The 16,784-nt window shown below is 39.0% G+C and overlaps 2 protein-coding genes and 1 long non-coding RNA gene across 9 annotated transcripts; all 3 read left to right on the plus strand.

The window, feature by feature from the left end:
• Window positions 1-241: 241 nt before the first annotated feature.
• Window positions 242-4,774, plus strand: LOC103425428 (uncharacterized). Of its 2 annotated transcripts, XM_008363507.4 has the most exons (7): window positions 648-785; window positions 1,773-1,838; window positions 2,134-2,219; window positions 2,330-2,452; window positions 2,584-3,423; window positions 3,531-3,747; window positions 3,887-4,774. In XM_008363507.4, exons 2-7 carry the CDS (start codon window positions 1,820-1,822, stop codon window positions 4,429-4,431), a joined length of 1,830 nt encoding a protein of 609 aa, XP_008361729.3. In that variant the 5' UTR covers window positions 648-785; window positions 1,773-1,819; the 3' UTR covers window positions 4,432-4,774. The 2 variants fall into 2 exon arrangements, with proteins under 2 accessions (XP_008361728.3, XP_008361729.3); XM_008363506.4 differs by lacking the exon at window positions 1,773-1,838 and having other exon boundaries at window positions 242-785.
• An 891-nt stretch (window positions 4,775-5,665) lies between these two features.
• On the plus strand, window positions 5,666-8,539 carry LOC103402717 (uncharacterized). The gene is made up of 5 exons (XR_011577377.1): window positions 5,666-6,438; window positions 6,535-6,616; window positions 7,259-7,840; window positions 7,948-8,029; window positions 8,170-8,539. It is a non-coding gene; the product is annotated as an uncharacterized lncRNA (long non-coding RNA).
• A 381-nt stretch (window positions 8,540-8,920) lies between these two features.
• LOC103402716 (uncharacterized) lies at window positions 8,921-16,569 on the plus strand. Of its 6 annotated transcripts, none has more exons than XR_011577608.1 (15): window positions 8,921-9,409; window positions 9,936-11,077; window positions 11,180-11,576; window positions 11,763-11,825; window positions 12,272-12,344; window positions 12,717-12,873; window positions 12,963-13,254; window positions 13,334-13,448; window positions 13,543-13,710; window positions 13,854-13,924; window positions 14,027-14,204; window positions 14,342-14,430; window positions 14,809-14,873; window positions 15,402-15,452; window positions 15,541-16,397. XR_011577608.1 is itself a non-coding variant. In XM_070816189.1 (12 exons), the coding sequence occupies exons 1-12, from the start codon at window positions 9,041-9,043 to the stop codon at window positions 14,524-14,526; spliced, it is 3,210 nt and encodes a 1,069-aa protein (XP_070672290.1). In that variant the 5' UTR covers window positions 8,921-9,040; the 3' UTR covers window positions 14,527-14,614. The 6 variants fall into 6 exon arrangements, 3 of the variants coding, with proteins under 3 accessions (XP_070672290.1, XP_070672291.1, XP_008339690.3); XR_011577609.1 differs by having other exon boundaries at window positions 15,414-15,452; XR_011577607.1 differs by having other exon boundaries at window positions 14,809-15,452; window positions 15,541-16,569.
• The last annotated feature ends 215 nt before the right edge of the window (window positions 16,570-16,784 follow it).

A 16,784-nucleotide genomic window follows, 5' to 3' on the forward strand; every position in this document is an offset into this window, starting at 1 on the left:
CTTTTACTCACCGCGTATTGCGGGCGCCACACTCTCTCTCCCTCTCCTCAACTTGTTCCTTGTCCTGTTGTCAAATGTCCAATTCCAACATGTGATCGATACCACCACAAAGCAGTTTTCAAACTTTTCCAGGGGCATTTACGGAATTTCGTAATCCCATAGGTACGCTCGCAGCATCCCGCAACTTTCCTGCGGGTCATGCTCGTGGACGAAATCTCAGCCGTCCATCTCAATACAATGTACCGCAATCTCGAAACCCTAGCTTCCCTCCCCTCCCCTCTTGAGTAATAAATTTCACATTTGTTCTTCAAACCCTTCTTCCATTCTACTTACAGAGAGAGAAACAGAGAGAGAAACAGAGAGAGAGAGAGAGTGCCTCTGGTTCGTGGGTTTGGAATTGGATATCTTGCTCGTCCTCCTCGATTAGGGTTTTGTGGGCAATCAATTCAGAGCCAGAGCTCCGTCCTTTTCAATCAATTAGGGGTTTAAATTGTCGAGCTTTGAGCGGATGGGGATATTGGTGGCTGAGGCGGCAGAGGCACCGTTTGGTTTCCTGAGATGGAATGAGGTGTTTGTGTCGAGCGACAAAGGGCGGAGGGAGGTCCATTACTATCTGAAACGGAGCGACGGCAGCTCAGATCTGGCGGTGGTGGGCAAAGAGAAGAGCTTGCGGCACATGTCCTATCACTATGCGCACCGAATCCGTTCGTTGTTCTCCATGTCTTCGCTCGTTAAGCTCAAGTCTCGCAGAGAGGTCATTGATTGGCTCGATTCCGTCGTTGCAGGTAAATTTCGTACCTTTCGTTCAATTTCTCAATGAATTTCGTCACCTCTCTCTTTCTTTTTTGTTCTCGTTTGTTTTCGGGGATTTGGAGGTTTTCAGTTTTCCTTGTTGGGAAAATTGAAATCTTTTTGGTATTTCTATTCAATGGGTTCGTGTGCCTTTGTTGAAGATCTGGTTGGTTTTGGATGGTTTTGTTGGAGATGGGCATAGATTTTCTGGGTTTCCTGTACTTTTGTTGTCGATTTATTCATCAAGTAGGGTTCTTTCCCAATTTAAAAAACCGTTCTCTTGCGGGCTGTGTGTTTCTTGATAAGTGTTTATTTTTGCTCAGAATTTTGCTCGGTGTATTGGATCTTCCTCACCGGTTTTGCAACGGTTATCTCGAAGTTTTGTTGAAACCAAAGTTTCTCTGGTTGATAGGGCGGACTGTTCTAAGGTTCACCTACCGGCCTATACAAAGCTTTCACTACTTATGAGACGGGGATTTTGGAATAATCTCGGCTTCACCGACAGGCCTATACAAATCTTTTCCTTTTGATAAAGTTTCAACCTTTGTATTGAGACAAAGGTTTTGCATTTGTCTCATAATTGCAAGAGCTCTTGTTCTTCAAATTGGATTGTAGTTCCTTTCTCTAACTCGGTATAATTCTTGTTGATCCATTCGGCATGAAGAAAAACCTTCTCGTACTTTTAAGTCTTGTCATTCTTTTTCCTTCTGGGATCCTCCTTTCCTCTCTGCTGTGTTTAAAACTTGGAACACCTTAGAGACTTTTGTCTTGTTCTTTGCAACCCTTGTTTATCAAGCTGCATAGGGATTTTTGTTATTCACTAATGAAGGATCTTATAGGTGGCCTGGCCGGTTTTATGCGTGTGTTCTTAATTTGAACATTGGTGTCTTACTCTGTTCTTTCAACCTTGACCATGTTCTGTTCTTCATGGTATTGTTGGTCTTCTTGTTTTTATGAACTGACTATGATTTGGGCTGCAGGATTTTTAATTAAATTGTAAAGAGCTGGTTGAGAGCATCAGATCCTTATGCCCTCAAAAACTCTAGGTCAAGACCTTTCATGGCCAAATCTACAATATTTTTTGTTCCCTAACGATCTTTTGCTATCTTTGATGGTTTATATCTTCATATTTTTTTTGTCTCTGTTTAATCCACCTGTCTGCTATGGATACTTGTCCATGCCCAATTTATCTGCTTGTTTCAGTTACACAATTATTTCTGTTAGTAGTCGATTGCTTTTTTTCTGTTTGGTTTTCCTGTCTGTCTGAATTATCTTATAATTTTTACTGTTGTTCCATGGTAAATGTCATATGTTAATTTGTTTGTTTTGTGATTCTGTCAGATACATCATTTCTCAAATCACCCGATTTGGGTGAAAGCGTGTCAGATGGTAAAGATGCTTGCAAGTTGGGGATTGAAATCTTTAAGGTAAGAAGGATTAGACTTGTGACTCTTTATATACTTCCCCCTGCCTGTTTTATGCTTCATACATTTTCATTTCAGTCATCGCTTATATTCATTCTCTATCTTTCTCTTAGGATACTGTATTGCGGAAGTTAGGCAAGCATACCACTGAATTTATGTGGTTAGGCTCTCCTTGGACATGCAGGAAAAAACGAAGGCATTATCAATCATTTAGCCGGAATGGCGTTGTAGTTTCAGTAAGTTCTATTGTTTTTTTTTTCATTTACTTCTTGTTTCACGGACATCTTACCGTCAGTAATGTGTTTCGTGTTCGAAAATATTTTCGTTTAACTCATTGTTCTGTTCCCCTCTTTCCAAATGCTTTCAGGTTCATGATTTTGTATTTGTTTTAGCAGAGGAAGATAAACGTCTTGTTGCATACTTAGAAGATATGTACGAGGATTCTAGGGGCAACAAGATGGTTGTGGTGCGGTGGTTTCACAAAGTTGATGAGGTTGGTATAGTTTTGCCTCACAATTTTAATGACAGGGAGATTTTCTTTTCTCTTTGTCTTCAAGATCTCAGTATTGAATGCATAGATGGATTAGCTACTGTACTCAGCCCCCAGCATTTTGAGAAATTCAAGAGAGAGGCAACACAAACTCTTTTGAAACCCTTCGTATGCCATAAGCAATTTGAAAATGACGATGTCCAGCCCTTTGACATTACTCAAGTTCAAGGTTATTGGAAACAGGAGATACTTAGATACATGCACACACTTGCTCCTTCGAAGGCTCATGGAAGTTCTCAACAGCCAGATGAAGGGTTGGAAGCGGAAGAAAATGATGGTGCCAATGGTATCAGACCTAAAAAGAGGCATCATTCTTCACAAAATGATGACATGCGCTTGGAATTCCGTGACTGGAAAGAGTTTCCGGATGCTGTACGTGATAATGTGGAGAATCTAAATCAACATGAGACTGATTGCAGAAGTAAAAGCAAATCCTTCTGCCTTGGAAGAGGAGGTTCTTCTGTTTTACCTCATAAAGAGGTGAATAAAAACCCGCAACAGCATTTAGTAGTTGGTTCCCAGGTTGAAGTCCTCTCACAGGACAGTGGCATTAGAGGGTGTTGGTTCAAAGCTTTGATTATCAAAAGGTACAGAGATAAAGTGAAGGTGCAATATCAAGATATTCAGGATGCAGCTTATGAAGCTAAAAAACTTGAGGTATGCTTTTGCTGTCATCTATATCATTTGTTTTTTGTTCATTATTTTTTTTGCACACCTGTTTTTAACCTATAGATTACTTGAACTTTGTGGTTTCCATGTTGTAGGAATGGATTTTGGCTTCTAGGCTTGCAGCTTCTGATCAATTGGGTCTTCGTACTTTTGGTAGGCCAATTGTTCGGCCATCTCCACCGTCTACCAAAGGCAGAGTTTCATGGGCTGTTGATGTTGGGACTGTTGTGGATGTCTGGTGGAACGATGGATGGTGGGAAGGGATTGTAGTTCAGAAGGAACCTGATGACAGACTGCATGTGTATTTCCCAGGTTTGTCCATTTTTCTCGTTTTTGAAATCTAATAGCAACAACGAAGTTTAAGAGAATCCAACTGATAATAGTTTTCCTTTTCTCGTTTGTGTTGCTGTTTATTTGCTTCAATATCTGAATTTACTTGCACTGCGTGCAGGAGAAAAGCGGGTGTTGATTGTTGGTCATGGTGAATTAAGACATTCTCAAGAGTGGTTGGGAATAGGATGGGCTCAGATTAAGGACAGGCCAGAACTTGTGAGCTCAATATCATGTGATTTAGAAACAAAGCAAGTTGTCGGAAAGAGTTCAGATTGCGTGCCAGTGCAATCTGCAGTGTGTGACAGCAAACCCTTGAAGAAAGAAGAAACCGGATGTAATAATTCTGTTCCGCTCGCTGAAAGTGATAAAGATGGAAAGGTTAAAGAACTGGGCAAGGTTCCAGATCTTTTGAAGGATGATCTACTTGCCCAGCTGAAGTGGAAGTCCTCGAGGAAGAGAAGACGTGGTAACGGCAGCTCTGTCCAGAAGCTCCACTGCATTGTTTCTGATGGCAAAAACGCCCGTCGTCTTGTGGGGTCCGGTGCTTGCGAAAGTTTTATGATTTCATCATCTCTGAAAGTAGACCGAGAGAACTGCAAATATTTAGGGGATTCACTTTTCAGTTCTTCTGTTGCGCCTCCGCTAACAAGTTTAGTGATGTAGGTTTTTTCTTTCGTCATCCACAAAGTATATATTATATCGCTGTGCATCTTTTTGATGCCGCTTTTTTTTAGGCCCCCTCCTATCTCAGTCGGTAGAATGTCATCTCTTGAGAAATGTTTCGTTTGAGAAGCCATGGCATCCCAGTCTCTCTCTCCGTGTACGTATATATACTATCTGTTCAAATGCAGCAAATAGCCTGACGGGGCCTTATGCCCCTGCAAAAATGTCAGCAGAAATTTTGGGCGCAGGGTAGAGATGTAGAAATAACCTTCTTTTTTGGAGCTTTTTGCGTGCTCGCACTTTGTATAACGTATTTTTGGTTTAATAAAATTTTAACCCATCACTTGCATAAATGTTTGAGGTGGTTCCCCTAGGAACCCATTTTGGGAAAGGGATCCTCTTCGGATCCCGTCCATCAAATCCTACCCATCAACTAATTCGGATCCTTGAAATTTGATCCAACGATTAAAGTTATTATAACTTTTAAAATGAGCTTTTGTTTTTAGCCGTTGAATCAAATTTCAAGTTCTTGGATTAGTTGATGAGAAGGATTTGGTGGAATGGATTCAGAGGGGTCCCTTTCCCCCATTTTGTAGTTTATACTTTCTTTGTTTTTTAATGAGGGAGACTTTTCTGCACCCTCTTGGACGCCATCGTTGTGTACGGAAGGAATAGTATTACACATGACATTGTGTCGGAGGAGAAAATTTGTAACACGAAGGGTTGGTGTGCGCCCATTTTTATCCCCACAACCACAATTGCCACTACTGTTGATGCCACAGCCGTCCTTTTCACCATTGTTATTTTTGCACCCAACCACCTCAACCACTATTGGCACTATCACCATATATCCCCACCATTACTGCTACAAAAAGCACCACCGTTGCCGTCGCCACCACCACTCTCTCATGCTACCACAGTTGCCATCGACACCCTGATTCCTATGTTTTTGTAATTATATAACTTTTATAAATTTAACAAACACTTCTTTCATACCCTCAATACTTTAAAAAATTACAATTCATCAAACGCTCAACTGCTCTATTTTATAACTGATTATTTTTAAAATACAGTAAAAACATTTTTTTTTTAAAAGCATAACAATTTCAAGTCATGCGTTGTAAATTAAAAAAAAAAAAAAAAAGGAATATGTTGTCTTTCCTTTTGTCAGTACCGTTAGCCGTTTGTCATTGTGATTGACCAAATTCCCTCTCTTACTTTTGACTCTGTTGGTTGAGTTGCTTTATTTGACTTGGTCGCTCTTAAACACAACAGCTATATACAATTATACACAAACAGCTATATACAATCATACAGATGTATGGATCCTAGGTTCCATGTACCGTTGCAGATCCCTATCCAATCAACCTTTTTTTCCTTTCTTTCCAGAAGTTTTGAAGATTGATTGTATGGAATGGAAGTGATGGGATCCTATGAAATAACAGAGCGGTAGGATTAGGCAGAGCCCACGAAAACGACGACCAACCTGCATAGTTTAATACATAAACGGCTCTAAAATACAGCTGTATCGCAATCAGTGTTTCCCTACGACATCAATGTCATATGTAGGAATGATGTCGTATAAGTGTGGAGAAGGAAAAACTAGTGCTCTTGTGGGGCAAAAGTAAAGTAAATAAAAAGACACCTTTGTGTTGCTGCTGTTGCTGCTTTAACAAGTTTTAATTTATCTGCGTTTCCCCTTCTTTCTAATTCTACCAACTCGTATGAAGAACTCAATTGCCTCAGAAAAGTAGTCAGTCAGTATTACTATTCAGTCGTGCAGGGGGAGCCGCTGCTCGATCGTTGTCTACTTTTTCACCTTCTCGTTTCGACAACGAATGTCTAATTGCTGTGTTTGAGTAGTGAGATCATGGCCTGCGGTGGTGCTGACCTTCATCGTGGCTTAACCAGGAGCTCCCTGCAGGATTCGGAATACTCGTCATGAAGTCTCGATCGCTTTCTCCCGGAACCAGTCTTGCCTCTGCTGAATCCTTGTCCATGCCTCTGGTTTGTTCCCTCTCTGCCTCTCTATCTCATTGATTTATTCACTTACATTTTGGTCTTGTTTTGATTACTTATTTGCGTATTTATGGTTGAAAGCAGTTGCAGGAAGTCGTTCTCTCAGCTGACATAAGTTGTAGCGATTGCCAAAAGAGACTTTCCGAGATGATGTCAAAAATGGGTGGTAAGTTTCCTCATCCTCTTTCGTTAAGATGATTTGGAACCGTCACGGCAAATTGGAATATGAATTTGTTTAATTTACTTTTACTTTGTTGGTAATAAAATAAAGCACCTTTAGGATTTTTACCTGCACTGTTTACGCAACAAAATGGACGTCTTGCACGTGGAATATTTGTTGCATAAACAGTGCAAAACTTGATATAACTTTACCAATTTTCGTAAGATCGCAAAAAATACGACTACAAGAAGTATATACGGAGTTGAATGTTTATGCCACAGAAACACATGGACATACACCAACCCCCACTTGATGTGAAACATGTATCGTACAATGTCTAAGTGCTTTTTTTGGTGGTTGAAAGCTATGAACTTTAGCTGCGGCAGCGAGTAGGTAACTTTAATTCAGAGCTACCGAATGTCCTTTTGGCCAGTTGTTTATGCTATTAGCATAATCCATACCAGTTGTATATGATTGTCAGCTAGTCATGTTTTGGGGCGTCCTAATTGGACCACCTCTGCAACTGCATGTGCTTCCATGGACGTTTCTGATTATTTCATCTACTTTTGCAACTTGGGGTCTTTGATTAATTCCCATAATCCAAATTACGATCTCTTAAACCATAACACTAATTTCTTTCATTAGCAGAGATAGAATCTGTTGTGGTGAATGCGTCGGAGAAGAGGGTGACGCTCGTATGCAGATATCCCGGTGCAGCCAAAGTTCCATCCACTCGGCTAGTCGCTGCAGTGAACAAAAACCCTCTGAAAAAAATTTCATTGATTCGAAGGATGCTATTCCAAACCAAATAAGTCCAACACAAGTGTTCCTCATTCCTTGAACAATTGAATTCGACGTGTAATTTAGTTTTTTCTCGCTGATTAATCGGTGATATGTACATAATTAAGTCCGTTGTTCGATTCCACGGTGTTTTGGGACTCGATTTTCTGTAACATAAACCTTTGAGTTGAAGAAAAGTGATGCTTGACCTTGCCATAATGTCAGGAAACAGGCAAAAGCTTTAGGGAGAAGTGTAAGGAACAAAAATGCTTCTTTCTTAACTTGGAACATAATCAGATCCCAAAAGTAGAGAATATCAGTTGGCTCACAAGCCACATTTTTCAAAGATTCCACAAGCACTTTTTTTCCATCAACTTTTTCTCCCCAAAATAATCAAAACAACAAAATTTTATCTCGGGTTCTGACAATTCCAACTTCATGGCAAGAAAGGCAAGTTCTTGTCTTTCACTTTCTCAACAGTTTAAAATTTCAATTTTCCGAAAAAAATCTGAGATTCTGACGAGGCTATACGCCTTTGTTTTGTGCATGAATTGCAGTATTGTTGCATGGTGATGAGGCTCAATATTGACTGCGATGCATGCTGCAGAAAAGTAAGAAGGATCCTCCTAAATATGAAAGGTAAGATATCCGTAGAAGTAGGCATGAACGTCCTTAAATTAGAGTAGTTTCAAACATCGTCTTGTAAAAAACAAGGATACGTTTAAACGTTCTAATTTGTTCGAAACCTAATAATCTGATTTTTTGATTTGGTGTTGAAGTAATAGAGACACATTTGGTTGAGAAGCAGCAGTGCAAGGTGAGCGTGTGTGGGAGGTTTGTACCAACAGATGTTGCCATAAAGTTGGGGAAAAAGATGAACCGAAGAGTTGAAGTTATGGAAATCCAAGAGTTAGATGGCAGCAACGAACAAATGGAGCAAAGGGCTATGATTACTACCAGTAGACCACACCAATTATATTGCTACTAGTAATTGGCAACAATTCAAATGTCCTTTTTTTTCATTACTTGTTTAGAATGTCAATGCTCCAATAAAACCTCTTGTGAGGGAAATTGTTCATTGTGCTGAAAACACTGTTCGGTACACAAAGTATTATAATATAATTGGTACTGGAAAAAAACTTATTATAACACTTGATGTACCGCATAGTATCTGGACACACTGAAAAATTTCTGCAAATGCAAAAGGGTAATGCGAGGGAGACTAAATTTGCAAACTAAATAATGTGTCACTAATAAAAATGAACACATTTATCACATCTTAAGTAATAAACCAATCATCAACTTCTATATATTTTAGTTTTCCAATTTTGTCTGTAAATTTAATTTTCCTAGTATTACCCAATGCAAAACGGAAACACTTTTTTTTGGGTAAATATAGGCCCAAAAATCTAAAGTATCGGCCCAATAAATAGATCAAAAAGTAATAGAAGACCATCAAACGCAAATCTCAAATATCGGCCCAATACATGCCACATTCAAAATCTCAAATCTCAAAAGTATTTGTAATTTCGTTAAAAAAATCTCATAAATAAAACCAAATCTCTCGCTCGCTCACATAATTCCGACTCTCACAAAACCCCCAAAATCCGAAAACGACAGAAAACTCAACCCCTAACCCTAGATTTCCCGATGACCAGCGACGCCCAGGACTCGCATCACAAGCACCGCGGTGCCTCTTCCGATGACGAAGAGGCCGTCGAGAAGTCGTCCAAGCGCCACAAGCACCGCCACCACCGCCGCCACCATCGTCACCGTCACGGCAGCAAAAAGCGCGAAGAGGAGACCAAGGCCGTCGTCGACGATGTCGAAGCTCCTCCACCGCCGCCTGTTGAGTTATATGATTCCGGTGTCAATGGTTCTATGCCGGTTGAAGACGTGGAGGAAGGCGAAATTCTCGACGAGGAGGGTGTCGGTGGTCGCGATGATGGGGTTTCCAATGCGGAGTCTGGTGAAATTGAGACTCCTGGAGTTGGCGATCATTCTAATAAGCGGAATCTGGTGTGTTCTGATTTCTCATTGATTGTGCCTTTGGTTGCTGAAAGTGTTTTTTTTTTTTTTTGGAAAATTGGATAATTTCCCTGCTGCTTGCTCGTTTTCATGAAATTTATAATTGATCAGGTTTCAAATTTAAATGGGTTTCTTTTCTTTTCAGTTCCAAAATTCTGTTAGTTGAAAATCTCAGAAATTTTGATATTTTAACTGTTGTTTCAGTGACCAAAAGATTTTTACATTTCTTTTTCAACTGTGTGATGAAATTTGTTTGGTGAGAGCTTGTTCAAGTGGCTGAGTCATAGCCATTGTTTCATACATATATAAGAACCCGCTCTTGCACTAGCCGAACATGAATCAATTGCAAATGAAGTTTCCTAGGCGTTTCAATCAATGAAGGCTGATGGCTTACTTTAATTTGTAAGAGTTGGTTACATTTCATATTAAGTTATTAACGAACTTTTTTTTTTCCTCAGATAAGTGTTAATTACTGCAATTCATGCACTTACTTTTTTTTCTTGGTGTTTTTTGGCAGAGAGACAATAACATCAATAAAAATACAAAGACTGTGGGACACCTGCATGATGATGATGATGATGATGATGATGCCCGCGGTCGTGTTGGTGGCAAGTCTCGGAATGAGGCTGGTTTGCCTAGAGATTCTAGGCGACACAGGGAGTCTGGGTCTCCTTCTAGAGGAAGTGATAAGAGAAAGAATTACTTTGATGATGAAAAAGTGTATGAAGATGGAAGTAAATCAGCTAATCGGAAAAAGTTATCCTCTGGAAGTAGTGGGGACAAGGACAATACCTTGGTGCGTTCACCATCTTGTGATAGGCGCGGTGACGAGCTACATGGTAGGGGCAGATCAAGGTCGTATGATCGTTTGAGGGAGAGATCTCATTCCCGCAGTATAATAGAAGAAGAGTCTCTTTCAAAGAGGAGACATTATCATGAACGGGACACCTCTGTGTATGTTGAGAAAAGCAAGGCTGTGCACGGCTCTGATGATGAAGGATTGACTCCTGGTATTGACAGTGTTGATCTGAGGAGGGATGATGAAAGGGAACACAATATTAGTTATAGCAGATACTCTGGATTAGGCCATAGTCGAGAAAGAGAGAGAAGTAGGGAGAGGGAGGTGGGTCAGGAGCAGAGAAGGGAGAAAGATCAAGAAAGAATCAGGGACAATGAACGGAGAAGGGAGAAAGAAAGAGAAAGGAGTAGTGACAGGGATTTGGTTAGGGATAGGAAAAGGGGAATAGGACGAGAGCATAGCAGGGAAAGAGTGATTTATATGGAAAGGAGAAGGGAAGAGCGACATAGGAGCAGGGACATTGAGAATAGGGACAGGAATAGGGATGATAGTAATAGGAGCAGGGACAGGGTCAAGGATGATAGGGACAGAAACATGGAGAGGGGCCGAGATAGGGCCAAAGATACAGACCGAAAATGGGAGAGGCGAGATGATAGAGACAGGGATAGGGGTCGAGATATGGAGAGGGAGAAATATGAGCATCATGAGGATAGCTATGGAAACCGAGATAGGCATAAATCTGCTCGATCAAGGCACAATGGAAAAGGATACGACCAGGACCGAAGAAGTAAAACTGATCCAGCAAAGGTACAGAGTCCAAAGAATTATTCTGTCAAAGGGGATGAAGACATGTTAGAAAGGTAGTTGCTTGTTTTAAACACCAACCCCCGCCCCACCTCCCTTCTTCTCCCTCCCCTTCCCATTTTTTTACCTTTAGATGCATATATTCCCTTTTTTTGTAGAGATGAAGATGAAGAAGAAAGCATTCAAGTTGCTGGCCAGGAAGAGGATGATGTGGATAGAATCAAGGAAGAGTCTCGAAGAATAAAACAAGCCATCTTAGAAAAATATAAAAGTCAGCAGTCACAGCAAACAAAAGAGTTGTGTCTACAAGAACAAACTGAGTCACAGTTGCAAAAGCAATTTGAGCCTCAGCCTCTGGAGCAATCAGTGGATAAAGGTTCTGCAGATCATCTGGAGCAATCAGCAGCTTCTGTCAAACCTGGTCTAGAAACTGATGATGGAAGGAGTGATGGGGATGTGTCTGTTGCTGCATTTTCTGTTTCACCTCAGCAGAATGGTGCTGATACTTCTAGAATGCCTTCTGGTGCCACGGGGCTTGGAGAGGGTACTCCAGAGGTCAGTCCACTCTTTCTGAAATTCATATTATCCAGACTTTTTATGATAATATTTTTTTAATTATTAAACGTAGATTCATTTGTTGTTGAAACCCTTAGTTTTGACATTTTACGAACAAACCTGCCGTGCAGGGTTTAGAATTTAATTGATTTATGTAAATTTTATTTTTATTTTCAACTTATGCAGAGTGAAGGAGCTGTTGCCGTTGATGATATCTTTGGTGAGACACCAGTTGGAGTTCAAAAATTGGTGAGTTTCAATGTCATGCATATGTTAGTTTCCCATGCAGTGCAACTTTGTGCATGCAATTATGGCGTGGATTAGAAATTGATAAAAGGTTCAGTAAATTTAAGTCTAATCTTATATCCTGCATAACATGCATTTAGTTGAGCTGGTATTAGTTTGGTTTAATGTGCACATGTTTTTGTTATGCATGGACAACAATGAGAAAGCATTGGCCTTTGTTCATGTTGCTTGTTACTCTGCGCTTTAGTTTACATGTTATCTATTTGTGATTGATTTTGTATTCATGACTGCAGTTTCTTTAATTTCATAGTTTTACACAGGCAATATCTGAATGGCTTTTTTTTCATTCTGTCTCATTCGAAAGATTATCTGGACTCTAGACTCTAGAATGATTATCAGTCATTTAGCATACGGCTAGACATTAATCTTATGCACTATTTTGTGTGCAGGGAAAAGGAGATCGTGTACAAATTGAAAGGAGTGGTCTTCATGATAACTGGGATGATGCAGAAGGGTACTACAGTAAGTATATGACCAGTTCTTATATGTCTTTCAAAATTTTTGTTATTTCTTGCTAGGAATTTTCTCCACCTGTGATAGGCTTTTAATGGTCCCTTTCAATTAATAGTTGCATTACCATGCCTCCTTCCTTTCTTCATGCAGTGCTTTAATAAAATCTTGCATCTCCATATAGCCACTCATGTTCTCTCTTATTGCCCGAATTAGTTTCTGCCCTATTCCTCCTTGTTTATAGTTCTTGGTTGCATTTTGAAGTTATACAAAATACAATGCTGCGTTACTTGATTACCTAGGTTGATATTTCATCCAAGATATGTTTTATTTTCTTCCTACTGTCGTTTTACTTTTCTAATTTATTATGATGATCCTTTGAAGGTTACCGGTTTGGAGAATTACTTGATGCTCGATATGAAATCACTGCTGCTCATGGGAAGGGTGTCTTTTCGACAGTCGTCCGTGCAAAGAACCTTACAGTTGGTAATGGTGAACCTGAAGAAGTGGCAATTAAGATGATACGGAGCAATGACACTATGTAAGTGATTATGATACCACTTGCATTGCTATTGGCTTTGGTTTGCTATTACTCTTTTACCCATTTTATTGCTTCTTTTGTGTGAATAGGTTAAAGGCTGGTATGACTGAGTTGACCATATTGAAGAAATTAGCAGGTCACGATCCAGATAATAAGCGCCACTGTGTTCGTTTTCTGTCGAATTTCAAGTATCGAAATCATCTTTGTTTAGTGTTTGAATCCCTTCATATGAATCTTCGTGAGGTCTTAAAGAAGTTTGGGCGCAATATTGGTCTTAAGCTAACTGGCGTCAGAGAATATGCTAAGCAACTTTTTATTGCACTGAAGCATTTAAAGAACTGCGGTGTCCTTCATTGTGATATAAAGCCAGATAACATGCTGGTATGTGTTTGCTACTCTTTTTGATGATTGGATTGTATCTCAAACCATTTATGTTTCTCATAATAAATTTATGCTTCAGGTAAATGAGTCAAAAAATGTATTAAAGCTGTGTGATTTTGGTAATGCCATGTTCGCTGGAAAGAATGAAGTTACACCATACCTCGTCAGCCGCTTTTATCGTGCTCCTGAAATAAGTAAGTTTTCTTTTCTTTTTTATTAAGCTAATGTTAGTTTTTTCAAGTCATGGGAGGCATTAATTAGTATTTTAAATATATGTCTTGGTTGCAGTTCTTGGCTTGCCTTATGATCATCCACTGGATATCTGGTCAGTTGGTTGCTGTTTGTACGAACTTTATACAGGAAAAGTTCTTTTTCCCGGTGCTACAAACAATGATATGCTACGTCTACACATGGAACTGAAAGGCCCTTTCCCAAAGAAGATGCTTCGTAAGGCAAGTATTGGGTTTGACATTCGCCAAAATTTTCTGTTTATATATGAATATTTTCTAATATCTCATAACTGTTTTGCCCGTTCTATATCAATAAGGTATTCATTTTGCTAATATTTTTCTTGTCTTGGTTTTTGTACTTATAGGGAGCTTTTACACATCAACATTTTGATCAGGATCTGAACTTCCATGCTACAGAAGATGATCCTGTTACAAAGAAGGTAAGCATCTGTGGTCTGGCTTATTTCTGTCTATTTCTTGTCAATTATCAGAGTTTTGTGGTTTCCTGTCAAGCTTATGAGGTTTAAATTCTGCTTGTGCAGGCAATCAATCGGGTGATTTTTAATATAAAGCTAAAAGATATTGGATCACTTATTACGGGTTCTGGTGAGAATGCAAAGATGCTAGCTGACTTTAAAGATCTTTTAGATAAAATGTTTGTATTGGATCCAGATAAGAGGTTGACAGTATCACAAGCTTTGAACCATCCATTCATCACTGGCAAGTGAACCCTGTTGCTGATTTTCTGACTACAGAATTCGCGCTAGATATTTGTACATTTTGATCTAATTCATACAGTTTCTAATAATTGGGCATTATCTCTCTTCTCTGTGATGGCCTGAGAGCTTTTGGCACAGTTTTGGCATGGTTGAAGTCAGAGGGAGTGATGTTTTGGTCAGGAGTACTCATCACTGGCGGGGGTTCTTTCACTTGTACTGTTTCTATCGTAAGACAACTAGCCAAAGGCGTCTTTTCCCCCTGTAATCATTTATGGTTGGCAAATGTGAAAATTATTTACTTCCGTTATAATTTTCCATCATGATTATATGTGTATTCTGAACTTGGTTTCTTCAATTCAATCTGTGGTACAACAGAAGATATATTTATCTTCAAGAGTTGTTTACAAAGCATATACTGCTCTCTTACTATATACTTCTATGTATTTATTTTCTTGGTTGCTTGTATTGAAGTTCATTCTTTAGTTTATGATTGGTAGGTTTGTTAAACATCCTTCATTTTCATGTCCTTTATGTCAGCTGTAACTTTACACCCGCTGCACCTTAATTATTTGGTTCTGGGGATTCTAATTTAACTTTTCATTCAGGATATGTGATACTGCTATGAGGCAACCCTCCAGTGCTTAGATGCTTAAAAGGAACCCAGGAGAAGGTACCTTGGTTTTGCTTATTTGGAGAATATTGTGAGGGACTTGGAAATAGATGACTTTATGTTTCATGCTTTGTTTTTCTGTTCCTAGATGAAGCTACTGGGTTGACTTGGAAATCTATTTAATTTGAGTCTTAGTGTCGCTGCTCTAGATTAATTTGACGACTTCTTGTAGCTTCTTTCTCTTCTTTTCTTTCTGGTGTCTGCTATTTGGTCTGCGTTTGAAATTGTGAGGAGGGTTACTTTATTACTACTGTATTTGTTATCTGAATGTATTAATGCATGTACATGCACTCTGAAATGTGCATTGGTTCTTCTAAAACTTAAGTTGACGCGTTGTACCATGTCATGTTTGTTTTATTTGACGTCATACTAAATGCATGAAATTGTATTCAGACATCCGTTTTCCTTTCAGTCTTTGTATGTGCTTGAGAGCATTATATTTATTACTTATTTTTGTTTGTTCTACCTTTTAAATATATGCATATCCTAATGAGATTGCATTGCATCTGATTCATGGTCATTCTGGAGGCACTTGCACAGGAGGCATGAGGCAGCTGTTTGATCTAGAACAAATTCAGAGTAAGTAATTTAGGTAATGAATTTGCTTCTTGTGTGCAATGTATTTCATTACGATCTATAGTATTGACATTGTTGTTTATGTTTTTAGGGTATGCCCCCCATGCTCCTGCTCCTGCGCCATCTGTACGTATATTCAAATCATAGTTTTTATTTATTTTGGTGTGCAGTTTTTGTGAAGCAAAATTTTACTTGTATTACTATGGAAAATATTTTAGAAATATGGCTATAATGTGGATACTGGCTAAACAGTTTTGTTAAGACTTTAGGAACCTAAAGAAAACACAATTTAATTCCTATTGAAAAATTAAAACATTAACTAGCATAATTGGTCTCCCTTGAAACGGATGTACTTATGGATGTTGCTTAACCTTATTTGATTTCACGACATTGAACTGCACTTTCAAACAGCTGGAAGGAATACAATGCCATGAAATCAAATAAGGTTAAGCCACATTGTTGGCCTGCACCTTCAGAGGTTGATTCTTGTTATTTGTCGGCTACTCAAAAATTATTACTTGTACCCTTGTGCGCCCGACTTCAGTTTCTCTTTACCATTTTCTTATGACTTGACAATTCTTTCGTTGTTCTTCATTATTGATGTTCTGGAAAGGAGTTGATAATGTCAAATAAGCTGTTTTGTTTATAATCAGTTTCAATAGAATATAGTGATAGAAGGCCTTAAAAGAAAGGAATGTATTGCCTTGGGATTGCTTCTATTATTGTTTGTAGCTGTTTTCATGTAATTAGTTCGGGTTTTGCTATTGTTTTTCCGTTTGATGTTCTTCACCGCCAGCAAGTTATTGTTATACAAGTTATGCTGATCTAATGACAGATATACTCGTATTTAACTCGAGATGTTATGCTAGCTACCCATTCAGCCGGGTTGATTTGTAATTTGAGATGAAAGTGTTAATAGTCGTATGTATTCTGCATATTTTCCCTCTAGTTTTATTGTTTATTTTCATCGTACTGAACTATAACCGGGATCAACTTTCTTTGGTGTGCTACATAATTTACATTGACGATGCAAGGGTTGTAATCTTTCGGTTCCAGACATTTTGTAATACTTATGTTAACGCGTGTGGTATGGCAATCGGTGTTGATGTTATATATCCAATGAATGGTCTCTTGCAAAGATGGATTCGTTCCCAAATGTTTGATGCCGAAAGTTATGTGAGACTTTGCGGTTTGCATTTAAATTTCCACAGCTCGTTTTCGTGATCCTTCAGTACTTTTGTAAATCGATCGTAACGTGTTACCGAAACCCCCCTTTTTTCCAGCAGTGGTGGTGAATGTCAATTGCGTGGCTTAGTGCTTTTGATAAGTCTACAC

Source organism: Malus domestica, chromosome 16, assembly GCF_042453785.1.
Source record: "Malus domestica chromosome 16, GDT2T_hap1".
Taxonomy (NCBI): Eukaryota; Viridiplantae; Streptophyta; class Magnoliopsida; order Rosales; family Rosaceae; genus Malus; species Malus domestica.

Coding starts and splice junctions, on each gene's coding strand:
- LOC103425428 (XM_008363506.4), top strand. CDS start 509: ATGGGGATATTGGTGGCTGAGGCGGCAGAGGCACCGTTTGGTTTCCTG. Junction 2,220..2,329: donor TGGGGATTGAAATCTTTAAG/GTAAGAAGGATT, acceptor TCTTTCTCTTAG/GATACTGTATTGCGGAAGTT. Junction 3,424..3,530: donor ATGAAGCTAAAAAACTTGAG/GTATGCTTTTGC, acceptor TCCATGTTGTAG/GAATGGATTTTGGCTTCTAG.
- LOC103402716 (XM_070816189.1), top strand. CDS start 9,041: ATGACCAGCGACGCCCAGGACTCGCATCACAAGCACCGCGGTGCCTCT. Junction 11,826..12,271: donor CAGTTGGAGTTCAAAAATTG/GTGAGTTTCAAT, acceptor TTTTGTGTGCAG/GGAAAAGGAGATCGTGTACA. Junction 13,925..14,026: donor ATGATCCTGTTACAAAGAAG/GTAAGCATCTGT, acceptor CTGCTTGTGCAG/GCAATCAATCGGGTGATTTT.